This window comes from Podarcis muralis, chromosome 3 (assembly GCF_964188315.1).
Source record: "Podarcis muralis chromosome 3, rPodMur119.hap1.1, whole genome shotgun sequence".
Classification (NCBI taxonomy): domain Eukaryota; kingdom Metazoa; phylum Chordata; class Lepidosauria; order Squamata; family Lacertidae; genus Podarcis; species Podarcis muralis.
Genome location: NC_135657.1, coordinates 114158974 through 114174414, shown reverse-complemented (window position 1 = coordinate 114174414; position 15441 = coordinate 114158974). Strand labels below are relative to the sequence as shown.

General features: G+C 43.7%; 1 protein-coding gene across 3 annotated transcripts; it reads right to left on the bottom strand.

Moving 5' to 3' along the window:
- Positions 1-5881: 5881 nt before the first annotated feature.
- On the bottom strand, positions 5882-15441 carry TMEM272 (transmembrane protein 272). 3 transcript variants are annotated; one of them, XM_028722069.2, is made up of 6 exons: positions 15096-15204; positions 12134-12238; positions 11678-11759; positions 10698-10757; positions 9409-9491; positions 5882-8670 (listed from the first exon to the last, which is right to left on the bottom strand). In XM_028722069.2, the coding sequence occupies exons 3-6, from the start codon at positions 11733-11735 to the stop codon at positions 8308-8310; spliced, it is 564 nt and encodes a 187-aa protein (XP_028577902.1). In that variant the 5' UTR covers positions 11736-11759; positions 12134-12238; positions 15096-15204; the 3' UTR covers positions 5882-8307. The 3 variants fall into 3 exon arrangements, with proteins under 3 accessions (XP_028577902.1, XP_028577903.2, XP_077782634.1); XM_028722070.2 differs by lacking the exon at positions 12134-12238 and having other exon boundaries at positions 15096-15312; XM_077926508.1 differs by lacking the exons at positions 9409-9491; positions 12134-12238 and having other exon boundaries at positions 15096-15441.

Here is a 15441-nt window from a genome sequence, read left to right as displayed (position 1 = left end):
TACATATTTAACCGTCTGAAATATACTCAGAGTCGCAAAGTGATTTCATGCTCTTTATTCAGCTGATAGTGGTGAGGAGGAATGAATGAAAGTCCCCTCAAAGTATCTGCTTTATATACATTATTTACACAATGGGCTGCACTGATTGGCTAATTCCGCAATTCTCCTGTAGGCCAATCAGGTTGTGGATTCACTTCCATCTGGAGCTGGATTGGGTGGCTCCTGCAGACCAATCATACTGCTGCATTGTTCTAGGACCAATCAGACTGCTGCATTCTGAATCCTATTGTTCTAGGACCAACCAGACTGCTGCAATTTGGATCCTATTGTTCTAGGACCAATCAGACTGCTGCAGTTTGGATCCTATTCAACTCAGTACATAACACTGTCCAATCCAACAAGGCTTTATTCTGAGTAGACAAGTATGTGTAGGGATTGCGTTTTGCCAGAATAGATTTCATGGGCTGCACTCCCAAGTGTGGTTAGCACTGCATTAAGTTTATATAAACTAATAAGTTTATGTTGACCCAACTGCGTATATGGACAGTAGTGGGTTTTATGCCACAATGACTACACTGCTGCACATGTCTTGCTCAGAAGTAAGCCCCAGTGAATTTCATGGGGGAAACAGTATTCCTCACTTCCCTCCCTGCTCCTCCTCAACTTCTACATCTTCTTTTCAAGAATGTGGAATAAGCAGACAAGTACAGTCGTGCCTCGCAAGATGAAATTAATTCATTCCGCGAGTTTTTTCATCTAGCGAATTTTTCGTCTTGCGAAGCACGGTTTCCCATAGGAATGCATTGAAAATCAATTAATGCGTTCCTATGGTCAAAAAAAGTCCAAACAAAGCCAAATTTGGTACAACAAGAGTTTATTAAGTGCTCTTTAAAGTCACACATACTGTAAAGAGCATTACAAAATTCAAACCCAGAATTTTTTAAAAAAAACAGCAGAGTGGCCCAATGGTCACAGAAAATCATAAAAATGCAGAAAAAAACACACAAGCTTCCAGATTCTTGCAAACCCCTCCCCAACTGTTCCCCCACCCACCCAGCACACAGAAATTCAAACCCAGAATTTTTTTTTTTAAAAAAACAGCAGAGTGCCCCAATGGTCACAAAAAATCATAAAAATGCAGAACACACACAAGCTTCCAGATTCTTGCAAACCCCTCCCCAACACCAAGTCCTTGAATTCCAAACACCCCAACCCAAAATCCAAAACCCCCAAAAAAAGTTTTAAAAGTTTAACTTACCAAATGGCTGCAAAAGAAGTTTTGGAAAAGCTTCAAAAATCACCAAAGTCTTCAAAAACCTCAAAAAAGGCTACCACACCGCGTTCTATGAGTTGCTCCTCAAAGTCAAGTCGCAACTGTATTAACGGTTTTAAGAAAAAGGAAACAAACTTGCAAGACGTTTTCGTCTTGCGAAGCAAGTTCATAGGGAAATTCGTCTTGCGAAGCAGCTCGAAAAACGGAAAACCCTTTCGTCTAGCGAGTTTTTCGTCTTGCGAGGCATTCGTCTTGCGGGGCACCACTGTATTAAGTGGACTAAGACCCGGGAGACAATGGATCAAACCCATACTTGCCCATGGAGTTCACTGGGTGACCTTGGACCAGGGCAATTCATGATTTCTCAGCCTAACTTACCTCACAGGGTTGTTGTGTGGATAAAATGAGAAAAGAGGAGAACCACAAGTTTCATCTTGAGCTGGAAATCTGCCCTTATTTTGAATTGAAAGCCTGTGACCATGTGTGTGTAGGAGACTGAGTTTGGAGTTGAAGAAAGAAAACGAGAAGAGAGAAGGGGGTTGGGTAGAAATAAAATATGACTCACATTTGTTTTGCAAAATAATAAAAATCAGAGTGGGAAATAAAAGTTGCCTAAGGGATAAAAGAAGGGAAGGCGAACTTACTTAGCCCACTGAATGCAGTTCAGCCATAACAGGTGTGAGATTACAAGCCAAGACAAGACAAGCAGGGAAAACTCACCCTATTCCTGTGACTGCAATTTGCTTTAACTGGTCTTAATGTTGATTTACTTTTGTTAGATGGTTGTGATCCACCCTTGAACCGTAGTCCTTTCGTAGCAGGCAGATAAGCAGAACAGATAACAAGGTGGAGGAGCAACTGTTGGGGAAAAGGCACATAATACATAAAAAAGCTGAGCATGAATTAAAAGCCCTGTACATGAATTTAGCAGAGCCAGAAAGAAGTGTCTGGAATCCTCTGAAGCATGCTAGGTTGCAGAATCCATTGTGATCCAGGCGTTGCCACGGCGACACCTCCTCCAACTGCCTCTCGTGTCAGTTGGTCCTTGGGTCTAGTGAGAGGCTCTTGTTAAGCTGGTTTCTCTCTGTCTTCCTCTCAAACCAAGTGGAGGAAAAATGTACCGTAAATAGGATTTCTTCACAGCTTCAGCACTCCTGTGCTTATAATGATTGTAGTGAAGTTATAATAGTTAGAAAAATCATTCCTTGGTCAAGTAAAAGAATGTGGCCTTGTGGGTACTTTGTCAGCCGCAAGGACCCTGGGAAAGGGAGCTGTGTATCTTTAACCCCAGACTTTTTGGCTCCTTGCCATGAGAGGTTTATAGGAGGAAAGGGGTCCTTGATTAATGAAAGGTTTGACACCTGGGCTGGTGGTGTGAATCTCTTCCTCCTTCCCGGAGGTTGTTTGTTTTCAAATTGCTGAGAATTGGGGATCTGGTTAATTTCCACAGGTGGGAGGAAGATTCTTTGATTAAGGGTTCAAACCTAAAACTGACCCAGCTGCAAAAGAGTGAGCTGATCAAATTAAGCTCCTTGATTGGCTAAAAGTTACGACGCCAAGTCAGAATTGTAAATAAAAGGATCAAGGAATTGTTTGTGATTTGCTCTCTGCCATTGCTCTGCAACTTGCAAAGATGCCCGGCTGTAACTTCCACCGATAGCCGTCGTTACGTCCTTTTGAAATGGAAATCCTCAAACAGCTCCATTACGCAACAGCTTGAAAGGACTCTCACTACTTTATCTGTGTTCCTTTGTGAGTATGTAACAGCTAGTTATAGTGTACAACGTTGTTATTTTTATGTTTGTAAGACTTCTAAGATGTGCCTGTTGGTTTTCAACATGTTTTCAGTTATTCTTTTAAAATAAACTTTTATATTAGAGCCTGTTGGTATTTGTGCCTTTTCCGAGGGAATAGCTAAATCCAAGCCTTCCGCTTAGTTACGCTCTACCGTAAGAATTTCTGTCTGCAAGTCTGTGGATTCAGCTTGTAGAGGGGGGGAATTGCCAGGTTAAATTGGACACTCTCTTCTCCCTGGATTGTGTCTTTGGGTTCCCCTGAACTAAAGGGAGTGGTGGCAGCCCTACCGGTGTGATTTCGACCTGTGTTTGTGAAAAGTAACTCCCTCGCAAACCTACTCAAGAAACCTGGACTGGCCGGAGAGCAGAGTCGGGTGATGGAAGGGTAGTGTGGGCGAGGGGTAACGGTTACTACAATGATCCATTGAAATCTTAGGCCTGTGCTCCCCAAACAAGGCTGTTATATATATATATTTAAAAATCAAGAATAAGTTACGTGCTTCAGCCAGTCCTTCTGGACATCTTCATGACTCCACCCGCTGATTTATAATAGAGAAGCGACTGGATTCTGCTTAAGCTTTAGGAAAAGGAAAACAGATAAGATAGAACAGCTTGAAAATGGGCTTTTGGGCTAGTGCAGAAGAATCACTTGATAAACTTGATAATAGGCCTCTGGAGAAGGTAATATATTGCATTGTTCTCTTGGTCGTGCGGCCATTATTATGAAACTGTGAAGAGTGGGCAGTAGCTGAAGAGGTAACCATGTTGGAAGGGACAATCTAGTCATACTCTCTGTTCATTGCAGGATCTGTAATGCAGGATGCATCTTTGGGATCCCTGACAGAGCCACCTACTACCCTCTGATTAAATACCCGCTGCAAAGGAGAACCCACCGCCTCCCAAGGGATGCTCTTTCACTATGAAATTCTTGGGAGGTTTGGCCAATAGCCAACCAAGCAACAGTTGGTTTAAGTCCCACCTTCTGGAATAACAGACCTTCAGGTATTTGATTACTCCCCTTAAAACATCCCTTCTCCAAGCAAACTCACATCTTTCAATGAGATGATGAGAGATGTCTATTAATATCCAGAGGGTGCCACCCTGGCTACAATATTCAGGCACTCTCTTCACAAGATACACATTATGTTGTACCCAGAATGGTGAATTCATCTTGAGCAGTGAATGGCCCCAGACCAATCTAGTGAGGTAGATCAGGAGAGTACTACCTGTGAGCCCCATTTCTCATATTGTTCTCTTTCTTTTCTAGGCTTTCGAGACTTAGGAAGGTTTTGTCCCGCTTAGGGAGAAGGAACAAGTTCTCACCTCTCCCAGAGACCTCCCCCTCCGCCTCTGGGGGATTCAAAATATAATAATAATAATAATAATAATAATAATAATAATAATAATAATTTATTATTTGTACCCCGCCCATCTGGCTGGGTTTCCCCAGCCACTCTGGGCGGCTTCCATAAAAACCAAAGATACAGTAAAATATCACAGATTAAAAACTTCCCTGAACAGGGCTGCCTTAAGATGCCTTCTGAATGTCAGGTAGTTATTTATCGCTTTGACATCTGATGGGAGGGCGTTCCACAGGGCGGGCGCCACTACCGAGAAGGCCCTCTGCCTGGTTCCCTGTAACTTGGCTTCTCGCAATGAGGGAACCGCCAGAAGGCCCTCGGAGCTGGACCTCAGTGTCCAGGCAGAACGATGGGGGAGGAGACGCTCCTTCAGGTATACTGGGCCGAGGCCGTTTAGGGCTTTAAAGGTCAACACCAGCACTTTGAATTGTGCTCGGAAACGTACTGGGAGCCAATGTAGGTCTTTCAAGACCGGTGTTATGTGGTCTCGGCGGCCGCCCCCCCGTCACCAGTCTAGCTGCCGCATTCTGGATTAGTTGTAGTTTCCGAGTCACCTTCAAAGGTAGCCCCACGTAGAGCGCATTGCAGTAGTCCAAGCGGGAGATAACTAGAGCATGCACCACTCTGGCGAGACAGTCCGCGGGCAGGTAGGGTCTCAGCCTGCGTATCAGGTGGAGTTGGTAGACAGCTGCCCTGGACACAGAATTAACCTGCGCCTCCATGGACAGCTGTGAGTCCAGAATGACTCCTAGGCTGCGCACCTGGTCCTTCAGGGGCACAGTTACCCCATTCAGGACCAGGGAGTCCTCCACACGAGCCCGCTCCCTGTCTCCCAAAAACAGTACTTCTGTCTTGTCAGGATTCAACCTCAATCCATTAGCCACCATCCATCCTCCAACCGCCTCCAGGCACTCACACAGGACCTTCACTGCCTTCACTGGTTCTGATTTAAAAGAGAGGTAGAGCTGGGTGTCATCTGCATATTGATGAACACCCAGTCCAAACCCCCTGATGATCTCTCCCAGCGGCTTCATATAGATGTTAAAAAGCATGGGGGAGAGGACAGAACCCTGAGGCACCCCACAAGTGAGGGCCCAGGGGTCTGAACACTCATCCCCCACCACCACTTTCTGAACACAGCCCAGGAGGAAGGAGCGGAACCACTGTATGACAGTGCCCCCAGCTCCCAGCCCCTCTAGGCGGTCCAGAAGGATGTTATCTTTCATTGTTGGGACTTTGAAGCCCAATGCAAGGCTTGCAAAACACACTGCATGGTGAAAAACAGTGAAATGGCCACTTTTGGTGGGCCAAATTTGGTCTCTGAGCCAGAGCCCACCCATAACATGTTCTATTTCTCCCTACTGCACTGGTGGACCATTTAGCATAGCTTTCACCTGGTGTCCAGGCTACAGGATTTCCCTGTAAAAGTGCCTTTATTTTGTCATTTTTTTCCATACATGACTGCTAGAGCATCAAAATAAATAACCCCACTTTGGGGGAAAACAAGAGACTTAAAAATTATTTTCAAGGTATGTTTACGCTTGTTTATGCATATGCCACAAGCTTTACAGCAGGAAACTTTTCAATATGAAAATAACACTTTATGAAAATTGGCAAGAATCACTTTATTATACAAAGCCATGGCTAGCGTTCTGAAACACAAAGTAGTTCATATGTACGTATTGTAAATAAATTGCAATATAACTCATTACATTTAAAAACACACACACACAACTGTATACTCACAAAATTAAAGCAGGGATATGTCTAAGAAATACTGTATGGAATTTGAAATGAACTTAATCCATCTCTACTTCACAACATTTCCTTCCACGTGTTCTAGTGTTTCTCTATATATTTTGAAGAAGTAGAACTATAAATAGAATGGGAGGGCTTAAATTATTTTCTTCTTGTTTAAAAGTATAAACGATTGTATTACACAAATGGGGAGGCATCTGGATAATGGACAACTTCTAAAAAGCATTTTTAAGACTATTCCTCAATTATCTATAATTGCCTCCCTGATTACAAATTGTTTAATTCTCTTCTTCTATTGCATTCTATTGTTCCTGGTATCAATATCTAGCGAAGGCAGAGGCTCAAGTAGCTGGCTGCCTCAGATGCAGCCTCCATATCCAGAACTTTTCTTTCCCCCCCCCTAACCATTTAAATAATTGTTGAGTGCACACTAATGCATGTTCCACTCTCAAAAGGTCTTTTAATTAACACATGTAGCGCTATAACACATCTCTGCTTTTAAGCTTGGCGTTTGGTCTTTGTCAACACTGAGCGGGGGTCATGGTTACCACAATTATGGTGGTAAGAGTATCTGTATCACGTTCTACTTCAGAGATTGTTGTGAAGGCAAAAAAGATAAAGAGCTGTAAGTACAGTGGTACCTTGGGTTAAGAACTTAATTTGTTCTGGAGGTCCGTTCTTAATCTGAAACTGTTCTTAACCTGAAGCACCACTTTAGCTAATGGGGCCTCCCGCTGCCTCCGCGCTGACAGAGCACGATTTCTGTTCTCATCCTGAAGCAAAGTTCTTAACCCGAGGTAATATTTCTGGGTTAGTGGAGTCTGTAGCCTGAAGAGTCTGTAATCCGAGGTACCACTGCATTTAGGTTTTTAAAACTCCTGTCTATTATTTGTAAATTTAAAAAAAAAATCCTGTACAGATGACTGCTTAGTGATGTTACATGGAGGAAAAGTAACAAATAGAACACATTTCATACCATTTTCGGGTACCATAGATGTGGATGCACCAGGGTCTGGGACAAAGCAATCTCAATACTGCTGCCTTATTGCCACATTACAGCTGTCATGAAGAATGTGTTTCATCACATCAATCCACAAAGAAGATATACGCAACATGCATCATTCTAGGAAACAAGCAGAAATTCTGAAAGTACAAACAATGCAATATCAAAGCAAATGTAATATGTACATGTAATATGTAAATTCAAACCTCTTGCAGTGGTTTAGAGATGAAACCAGGCACCTTTGAGTAGGTGATCAAAAATTGTTCATTACTGTAGTCCTTCAAAAAAACTTTTTGTACAAACCAAAGAAGACGTAAGCTGCCACTTTCTTTGAAAGAAAAGAACTGGGATTCAGTCACATAGCCAAAATGCAGGTTTGTGCAGTGTTCTGCTGCTAGAAACCCACTTGAAAAAAAGAAAATGATGTGGAAATGCTCTAAAAAGTGTGATATAAATCATTAATGGAAAACTGTATAAGCTCTGTGCAAGCAAATGCTCATTGTCGTATATCCTCTCCACAAACAAATAGGAACAAACACTCAATAAAGACCAAACATCGTCTAACGTCTGTGCAAGCAAATCAACATGAATACTCAATAGGCAGACAAGCTGGAGCAGCTTTCAGACTTCCTGTCCCAATTTAACTACATCATACCTGCATTTTCTATGGGGGCGGGGGAGAATAGTGATTTACTTGTGTGCCCAACGCTACCCTCATTCTCACCTCCGCCCCACGTTCCATCATTTCTACCACTGAAATCAGTAAATACGTTTGAGAAAGCATTAAAAAAAAAAGGCGTGGTGTGGCAGTGCAAGCGTCTCACTTCCAGGGCATGCACTGGGAAGTTGATGCTTTCCCTGGCATGCGCCAGAGCAAAAAAGACCCTTTTTACTACCTTTCAAATATACAGACTTTGTCTATCATCCCCATTTATTTCCACAGGGGAGAAAAAAGTAATCATGTAAAAAAAGACCTCCATGGAGTTTGCTAGTCATATGCACTATGTGTGCAGGGAGGGTGAGCATGACGAACAAATACCAGAATTGCCTCTTTCTCTTCCCTGTTGCTTCTCTAATAGTCCCATGGCTCATCTTCTATGGCTTTCCACCCCCTTTTCAGTCCTCCTCTGTAGCATATCGTTGCCTGGAGCAGCAATAAACACAGCAGCTGCAGAAGATCAGCAAAGCCAGAACGGTGTGGCTCACGACAAGCACCCCAACTGCAAAAACGTACAGGATTTTATCACAGTAATCTTGAGGGTGGTGGAAAGGTGGGATGAAATTGGGCCGGTAGACGGAAAACACCCAGTAGTTCCCCAGGATGAACCAGAGGAAGAGGAAGAGGCTGAGGGTGAGGTGTATGTAATATTTGTGAGCATTCTGTCTCCAGGGATACTCGTCGTCATCGTCATCGTCAATCATAACCGATTTGGTGAGCAGCTGCCTCATCCGGGTGGAGTCAAAGAGCAGAAGACCAACCTAGACATTGCACAAAGGTTAAAAAAAAAATCCCAGTGAGATCATTATATTCCAGATTTGGCTCCTTGGTATCAAACATTTGTCTTCATTTAACAACATTTATACAGTGGTACCTCGGGTTAAGAACTTAATTCGTTCTGGAGGTCTGTTCTTAATCTGAAATTAACCGCACAATTTCTGTTCTCATCCTGAAGCAAAGTTCTTAACCTGAGGTACTATTTCTGGGTTAGCGGAGTCTGTAACCTGAAGTGTATGTAACCCGAAGTGTATGTAACCCGAGGTACCACTGTATGCTGCTGCTTCGTAGCAACATCTCTAAGTGGTTTACAATAAATGTTCGGCAAAATTGCATACGAAGTAGTGCAAGGAAATTTGCATCAAAATCCTGATGGATTTTCATGTGGACTTTTTTTTAAAAAATCACAGACCGATGTGGAAATGTGAGAAAAAATGAGAAACTGAGAGGAAACTGACATGAAAAGATTCACACACACAACTAGTTGTACTGAATAAAATAGTTTAAATAGTAACATTTTTAAAAGGCTACACAGTGTATGATCCTTTCTCAATCCAGAAGTCTCCTCCTGAGTCAAATCCTTATTTCCTTGAAGTTAATTCACTAAAATATAACCATGGTGGTTGGGGTTTTTTTTGTCTCTTCTATGAATGAAGATAATTCCATACAAACTTCATCACAAATCTCCTCAGAGGAAAATATTGTTCAGTGAACAGCAGTACCTTCAAACTGCCAACCACACCACCCACAAGCAGATATAAGGGGATTAGCGGCTGGACTGGACAGTCGTCTAAAAACTTCATTCCTGAGGAACAACAAAGTAAATTATTTCGATCAAGTCTCACGTGCAGAAGCAAAAGGGTGGGTGCACTGATTCACAACTGCAGTGGTGCTACAGCCCTGACACATTTTGCACAACATGTAAAATAACAGGAGCGTTCCAGAGGGTGGCAACATGAGAACGGGCCTTTTCTGCTGTGGCTCCCCGTTTGGAATGTTCTTCCCCTGGTACATTCGCTACATACTGTATCTTTAAGCATCAGGCAAAAACTTCCCTCTATAACCAGGCCTATAGCCTTTGGATATCTGTGGCCTTTTAGAAGTGGGTGGGATGTTTACAATGTATTTCTCTTTACTCTAGGTTGTAATCTAAAGGTAAAGGGACCCCTGACCGTTAGGTCCAGTTGCAGATGACTCTGGGGTTGCGGCACTCATCCCGCTTTACTGGCCGAGGGAGCCGGCGTACAGCTTCCGGGTCATGTGGCCAGCATGACTAAGCCGCTTCTGGCGAACCAGAGCAGCGCACAGAAATGCCATTTACCTTCCCGCCAGAGCGGTACTTATTTATCTACTTGCATTTTGACATGCTTTCGAACTGCTAGGTTGGCAGGAGCAGGGTCTGAGCAATGGGAGCTCACCCCGTCGTGGGGATTCAGTCCGCCAATTCAAACCACCGACCTTCTGATCAACAAGCCCTAGGCTCTGTGGTTTAGAGTCTAAACTTTAGACCACAGCATCACCCACGTCCCGTAGGTTGTAATCTATCTGGAGTTTATTGTCTGGTTGGTTGGTTGGTTGTAAGTTGCTTTGGGCTGCCCTGGGCAAGATTAAGTGACTAAGAAATAATCATGATATCATTATCATAATATCATTATCATTCCTGCCAAAGTTAGGATTACCAGTGTCCTTCCAGCAAATTCCTGCAATTTCAACAACTGTCTGACATGCAAGGAATTTAGGAGGTGATGGCTCTCCTGACATGCGGAAACAAAGAAAAACCTAATTTCCTACATGAAGCTGGAATCCAATAGTGTTTTTGCACAAGCAAATCAGACTTCTCTTCATGCAACAGAACTCCGCCCCCCTCTCTACCCCACCCCAACCAGAACCAAAAACCTGCTATGGAAGGTGGGAAGCAAAAACCTGCTTGCACATTGTTGGATTTTATCCATATCATTTAACTCATTATCTCCTGGTTGCTATAGTATTTTTATTTTGGCAGTGTACTTACCTGTAAAAGCCATAGACAGTGGTAATGCGAGGAAAGCAAGGAGTCCAAAAATGAAGCAAGCTGTAAGGAAATAAATGACAAGTTATAGATAGTGATAAAACGTCCTCCAAATGCCCTCCATTTTTGTCACATACACAGGTAGACAGTAGGAATGAAGGAGCAATTAAATTCTCTTCTCATTTAATGGCAAACCTATCTAATTCATACTTTCCAAAACAATATAGGAACTGAAACACAGCCATTTTTCAAAATTGTCACCACTCTAAATGTTGCAATAGCAATGTGTAAAAAACACATATACTGGGTATATACGGTACATATACTGGGTAAAGGTAAAGGGACCCCTGACCCTTAGGTCCAGTTGTGGCCGACTCTGGGGTTGCGGCGCTCATCTCGCTTTATTGGCTGAGGGAGCCGGCGTACAGCTTCCGGGTCATGTGGCCAGCATGACTAAGCCGCTTCTGGCAAACCAGAGCAGCGCACGGAAACGCCGTTTACCTTCCCGCCAGAGCGGTACCTATTTATCTACTTGCACTTTGACGTGCTTTCGAACTGCTAGGTAGGCAGGTGATACTGGGGTAAAATGTGCCTTAAAATGCATATATTAGGGAAAATAACATACAAAAATACATTACATTTGGGGGAATTGTTTTGCAAAAATGTGTTTATTTGGGGAAATTGCATACAAAGAAATGCATATTAGAAATTTGCTCTAAAATGCTGAGAGTTACATATGTATTGTTTTTAATGCAAATTACTGTAACCATGTGGAGAACGGAATTTAAAATTGGAACAGTGGGAAACTTTGAGAACCAAAATGGATGGATTCATCCATTGCTATCAGACAGTGATGCAAACTGAGTTGGGACAGGTATTGCTTGGTCACAGCCACCCTGCTTGACCTGCAATCAGCATCCTTTGCGGAATCCCTGTAGTGCTCCAGATCTCTTGCCACTTTCTCCCTTTCTCAGGCAACCTACCATTGCTGGCAATTTTGGAGATGCATCGATGGCATGCTTTCTCGAAGCCTGCAACCATTGCGAATGACAGTCTTCTGCAGACCTTGGGGAAACAAGAAACCATGTGTTTGATTTTAACTTAAAACACACCCACAAATTGCAAAAATCAACTAAGAAGAGTCTCACTATAAAGGCCACTTTTTTGTTTTCTTTCCTTGGTTAGGGCTTCCACGAGCCTTTGGGAGAAGCCTTCATCCTTTCGCAAGTCAGAGACATTCAGCCACCCAGGGGCCGGAAGCTCATTGCAAAACAAAACAAAACTGAGCTCAAGAGGAAATCTAAGCCAGAGGGCTTAGGGCATGAGTTTTGATGCTTTTAATGCTATTTAATGCATTGTGTTTGAAACCTCAGGCAATTGACATCAGAAAACTCATGCAAAACTGAAGCAGAAAACACCGAAACAGTTGCTAAACTTACAGTGTTGCGTCGTCCAAATGCTTAGAAAAAGAGCAGGAGACGAAAAGTAGCAGAGGCAGAATCACACCGTTGTCTAGATGTTTCCACTTTTAAGGCAAAATTGTTCTGAAATTTGTATAGTCATGATGACATAGACAAGTCAGGAATGCGTAAAAAATAATATTCTCGCTTTACAGCTAAACTCCAGCCTAGGGAGACTGGCATATAGATAAACGTTCTCCAGTAACTTTTTACAAAATAAAAGGGCCAGTTTTCCATGTTTAAAAGTTAAGTCTGGCTTCTTGCCCGCTGCCAACATTGAGATTATCTTACAAACTCCCACAGATGTCACAGGAAGGCCCAGAGAATTAACTGGCATTTGTAGGTGAAATAAGATACTTTCTTCCCTTCAGTCAATTCACATTCTTCCCCAAGAAGTTTTGGAACAGATGTAGCATCTTAACAGCAGCTCAAATGCAAAAGGGGAGAAAATCTAGAGAGATATTCTAAAATGCACACCATTTATAGATCTGTCACACGAGGCAACAAACATCCATTAGCTTGTTCCAAGCTGATGGAGGAGTGTGTGCTTGTTTCAACAGCTGGATCCTTCATGGAATACAGGAAGCTGCCTTATACACTATCAGGCTATTTGTCCACCTAGCCCGCCATGATTTACTCTTGACGCTACATCAGGGCCGGTCCTAACATTTGGCAGGGTGAGGCAGCCACCTCAGGCAGCAGATATGGGGAGCCAGGGAGGAGGAGTGACAAAGCAAAAACATCGGAAGAGTCCTGCTGTACCTAGTCCATCATCCTGTTCCCCAGGTTGTTGCTGATCAGATGCCTATGGGAATGAGCTGCAGCAGGGAGAGCACTCTGCGGATTGGGCAACAGAACCTTGCTGTGGAGTGGACCTTGTGGGTGGCCTGTGATGCTGACCACTCTTCAAAGAAGCTCAGGCCATTGCAGCTGTTCCACAAATTTAAATAGCATGAACTGGGGTGTGTGTGTGTGTGTGTGTGTGTGTGTGTGTGTGTGTGTGTGTCTGTCTGTGTGTCTGTCTCTCTCTCTCTCTCTCTCTCTCTGTGTGTGTGTGTGTGTGTGTAAGGGGGCAATCTTTACCTTCCTAGCTGAAAGGATAGTTAGATTATTCATTTTGGCAAATAAATACTCTCAACAAGTAGTATACATTCTTTTTGTTGTTTACTTACTTATTTTGAAGTTTTGCACCTGTCTTTCTCAACCATTTCGGCTTAAAGCAACAATAACATACATATATACATGATGCGCACACACACCAAAGCATCTGGAGTGTGCCAGGTTTGGGATGGTTGATTACAGAAGTGTAGAGATGGCAGGGACCATGAAGAAGAAGAAGAAGAAGAAGAAGAAGAAGAAGAAGAAGAAGAAGAAGAAGAAGAAGAAGAGGAGGAGGAGGAGGAGGAGGAGGAGGAGGAGGAGGAGGAGGAGGAGTTTGGATTTGATATCCCGCTTTATCACTACCCGAAGGAGTCTCAAAGCAGCTAACATTCTCCTTTCCCTTCCTCCCCCACAACAAGCACTCTGTGAGGTGAGTGGGGCTGAGAGACTTCAGAGAAGTGTGACTAGCCCAAGGTCACCCAGCAGCTGCATGTGGAGGAGCGGGGAAGTGAACCCGGTTCACCAGATTACAAGTCCACTGCTCTTAACCACTACACCACACTGGCCATGAAGGCTGTGTAGTCCAACCCCCTGAATTTTTGCCCGTTGTGGGGCTCAAACCCACAACCCTGAGGTTAAGAGTCTCATGCTCCTATCAACTGAGCTATCCCAGCAGCCCCTCACCCTCTGCAGGATGGGGCCAGATTAAAGTTCCCCTCCTTCTAAACAAGCAACATGACCTGGAGTAGAGTCTTTTCTGGTCCTTCTCTGGCTGATGTGTTGGGCGCTAGGCTGATGTTCCCCTTGCTATGCTGTTCTTCTTGGGAGCCACAGGGAGCAACGTCCCAGTGATCCTTTTCCTCTTAGCAGGTGGTGAGGCCTAGGGTGCACCCACTTCAGCTCTGCAGTCCATAAAATCAATCAAAAACCAGGGGAGTCTGATGTTATCCAGATGTCCTTGGACTCCAACTTCCATCAGCTCCAGCCAGCATGGCCAAAGGTGAAGGATGATGGGAGCTGTAGTCCAGTGACACCATGCTGGCCACCTTTGATGAAGCTGAACAATAATACAGTGGTACCTTGGTTCTCGAATGACTTGGCTTCTGAACAAAAAGTGTTCTGGTTTGCAAATGTTTTTTGGAAGCCGAACGTCCAACGTAGCTTCCACTTGACTGCAGGAACCTCCTGCAGCTAATCAGAAGCTGCACCTTGGTTTTCGAATGGTTTTGGGGGTCTAACAGACTCCCAGAATGGATTAAGTTTGAGAACCAAAGTACCACTGCACAGCACAAAGCAAGGAATCACCTTACAGAATAAGCCACCAAAGCTAGATCAGCCCAGTGCCTGCTGAGAAAGGAAGTTTTGCAACCTTTCCAGGAACAGATAAAAATGTAGGCTCTGCTTCTAGCTGTTACAGACCTTAGTTGCTGTTAGCATGACATGATGAACAATGCCAGCTGAACTGATTTCACCGGGGAAAGGAAACCCTGGTAGAGCTTGTGAAGATGGTGCAACTGGCCCAACTTTCAAGGGGCAAAATCAGTGATTGGAGACCATTTCAAAAGCCTTGCTGGCAGAAAATGAGCAATTCCATCCCACCTGATAAAGAGATTTGTGCAACTCAAAAGCTTGCATATCTTTTACACCAACAAAATCTGATCCTCAAGATATCCAGGATTATTCATCAACCTATTCACCCCTCTTTTTTCATCATTCAAGACTGACAACAGTAGCCACACACTCACTTTCCCCCTCCAACAGCTAATGCCACACTGTTCCTAAAGTTGCTGGCAACCCCACCGTTAGGTGCAATTGCTTCGCGGCGCCATTCCTTACTCACCTTACTATTCCAAGCAGAGATCTGGGAAGAAAAAAAATGGAGCCAATATTCCTCAAGAAAAAAGTGTGTGGTGTTAAGTGACACACTGGATAAAGCTTCTCTTTGCATCCAGGTCTTTGAAGCAGCTGAGGTGTTTCATTCCTTCGTTCTGAAGCCACTTTGAGGGTCACTGGCTGTTTGAGAGCTTCTGCATCTCTGCTCCTGCTGTTGTTGTGATGAAAGCTCTTATCCTTTATTCCCTGCACACCCACATTCGGTTCCCTCCACAGCCAAGCAACTGCACGCATTCAACTTGCCACCAGAGGACAGTAAAGGAGTCCTGGAACTTTTATGAAAGCAGGTAGTC

Bases quoted from the DNA above. Each gene is read 5' to 3' on its own strand.
- TMEM272 (XM_077926508.1), bottom strand. From the start codon at position 15,382: ATGCGTGCAGTTGCTTGGCTGTGGAGGGAACCGAATGTGGGTGTGCAG. The intron at 11,760-15,095 runs GTGAGTAAGGAA...TGTTTCCCCAAG, and splicing joins TCTCTGCTTGGAATAGTAAG to GTCTGCAGAAGACTGTCATT. The intron at 8,671-10,697 runs GTAAGTACACTG...TGCAATGTCTAG, and splicing joins ACTGTCTATGGCTTTTACAG to GTTGGTCTTCTGCTCTTTGA.